This window comes from Bactrocera latifrons, unplaced genomic scaffold (assembly GCF_001853355.1).
Source record: "Bactrocera latifrons isolate USDA-ARS-PBARC rearing strain unplaced genomic scaffold, ASM185335v1 scaffold_7, whole genome shotgun sequence".
Classification (NCBI taxonomy): domain Eukaryota; kingdom Metazoa; phylum Arthropoda; class Insecta; order Diptera; family Tephritidae; genus Bactrocera; species Bactrocera latifrons.
The window spans coordinates 794,252-796,577 of NW_017537378.1; the positions used below are offsets into that span (position 1 = coordinate 794,252).

At 29.0% G+C, this 2,326-nt stretch overlaps 1 protein-coding gene across 2 annotated transcripts in view; it reads right to left on the reverse strand.

Annotated features, from left to right (window-relative positions):
- Positions 1-1,192: 1,192 nt before the first annotated feature.
- LOC108975904 (protein ovo) overlaps positions 1,193-2,326 on the reverse strand; it is a 6,769-nt gene continuing 5,635 nt past the window's right edge. For both annotated transcript variants that reach the window (XM_018944716.1, XM_018944717.1), the window contains exon 5: positions 1,193-2,123. In XM_018944716.1, the coding sequence (XP_018800261.1) occupies positions 1,938-2,123 (186 nt within the window). In that variant the 3' untranslated portion in view covers positions 1,193-1,937. The remainder of the gene's footprint in view (positions 2,124-2,326) is intronic.

Genomic DNA, 2,326 nt, shown 5'->3' on the forward strand with positions numbered 1-2,326 from the left:
TAGAAAAAATTTATTTTGAATAGATTTGAAAAAAAAAAATTTTGTAGAAAAAATTTATTTTGAATAGATTTGAAAAAAAAACTTTGTAGAAAAAATTTATTTTGAATAGATTTGAAAAAAAAAATTTTCAAAAAAAGTTGAAATCGAATTTTAAGCATTTCACTTCTCACTCTTCGCTTTCTCTTCTAAAATCCACCTCCCGGTTTACGGCGCGTTCTCTCCTGCACTGCTGTCAACGCGCTCTTGTTGTTGCTGCTCATAAACAAAATTTCTAACAAATTAAATAGCATATATTTGACTCAATTTATGTTTTTTTAGCGTAAATAAAGCCTTTATTAATTACACTCTGTATATTAATAATATGTGTGCATGTGTGCGTGTATGTGTTGTTGCTTAAAACTGCTCGTGTGTGTTAGGTGTAGGCTTTTTTCAACTTAAAATTAATGCATTACTAGGAAAATTAAACAAAACCGAAAATAAAAAAAATGTTCTAGCAAAAAATTATGCTAACACGTTATTTTATAAGTATGTATGTGTATGTTTATATATAAGTAAGTAGTAATTAAACAAAAGAGATTCAAATCAGTACAAATTGGTGGTTTCACTTATTTTCGTTTACTCTCGCCAATCGCTTAGGCGCTAAATTACAAAACTAAAAGTTTGTTTTTGTTTTTCGTTTTTTTTTTGTATATTAAATATTATTTATATATTAAAGCTTAGCTTAACACAATTGCAAAGTTTTTATGCTCTTCAACGCAATTGCCTCATTTATGAGCAGCAGAAAGCAGCGAGAAAAATATTTTCATATTTTTGTATTTTTTTTTAAATTTAAATTTAGTTTGGACTTAATGCTAGGAAATTAAATGTGCGCCATCAACTGCACAAATTTACAATGAAATCAAGTGGAGCTAACTGCTTTTGTTGCTTAATGTAATATATTTATGTTTTTTAAATTGTAAATACGCCTCTTTACACTTGTTGTTGTTGCTGTTTATGTTCATTAATTCATTTATTTGCAATAAATTAACTTCAACTCGAAGTAAAAAAAAAATTAAAAATGTATAAAAAAAAAATTAACAATATTCTTTATAACTAAAGCGTACGGAATTTTTGTAATAGAATATGAAAAATGTAAAGGAAGAAATGTACATGATACTTTATAAGACTAATAAACTGGGTGTTCAACTTGAAATTAGTAAAGAAAAATTTTTTAATTCAAAATATATTAAAGTACGAAAGTGATTTCAATGCTTTGCCATGGGAAAAACTATAAATAACTTATACGAAATAACTGTAAAAGACAAGCTAAGCTAAAATAGCGGTTTAATGCTTTCGTGGCTAATATCTGCTAATAATATATGTATATACACTTTTATATTTAAGCTTAAGGCAGCGGCGATTGCCAAATTATCTTATACCAACTTTACAACGCGAAAATCCCAATATTTTACAAACTTAAAGGTAATGAGAATTAGTTACGCAGTGTTAGCAACTTAAATATGACTTCAAATTCTCTAATAAATATACAATAGCTAAAAGTATACGCTAAAAATTAAACATTTTGCCTAACCATATGTCTTGCTTTTTCAATAAATATGCGAAAATTCTTAATCTTAATGTAAGTATGTATGTATGAATGTTTGCAATGCAGACGCGCTGCCAACAAGGCGAGCAAACGCCACGCAGCCGGTCTGAAGCGCAAACATGTTTTGTAGTAAATTTAGGGTGTATGAAAAAAAATTCACAATAAAAATTTTTAGCCAAAAGAACTTAAATGAAATACGCGCTTTCAATAATGTTTATATAGTACAAGTGGTAAAAGGTAAGCAGAATATATAATAATCTCCGTATATGGGCAGTTTTTCGAAAACTCAAATGTGTCAATTGAACTAACTACGTTATAAATATATGTGTGAGTATGTATGTAGCATACACTTTTAATTATGCACCGGCATTGGCAGTTGACCCAGCAAGTTGTTGGCGAATTGCGAGTTTGTGAACTTGAAGTGACGCTTGTCGTAGAACTTCAACAAAGCGGGTGAGTAGGGATGATTCTCTTTCAAGTGGATGTAGTGCACTTCGGGCTCGCAAGTCGTGTGACCGCATTCCTCACAAACGTACATCTAGAAAAAAAACATAATTATTTAGGAAAGTGCAAAATAAAAAAAAAATAAAAATTAATTAAAAGAAATTAAATAATTAGTACAAAAAAAAAAACAGTTTACGACACCTTTAGGTGAAGGAAATATGTGCATTATAGCGATGCTCTGTGCAGTATCATATACTAAATTTCGTGTAGATCTCTCGTAAAATAAAAAAGTTTTCC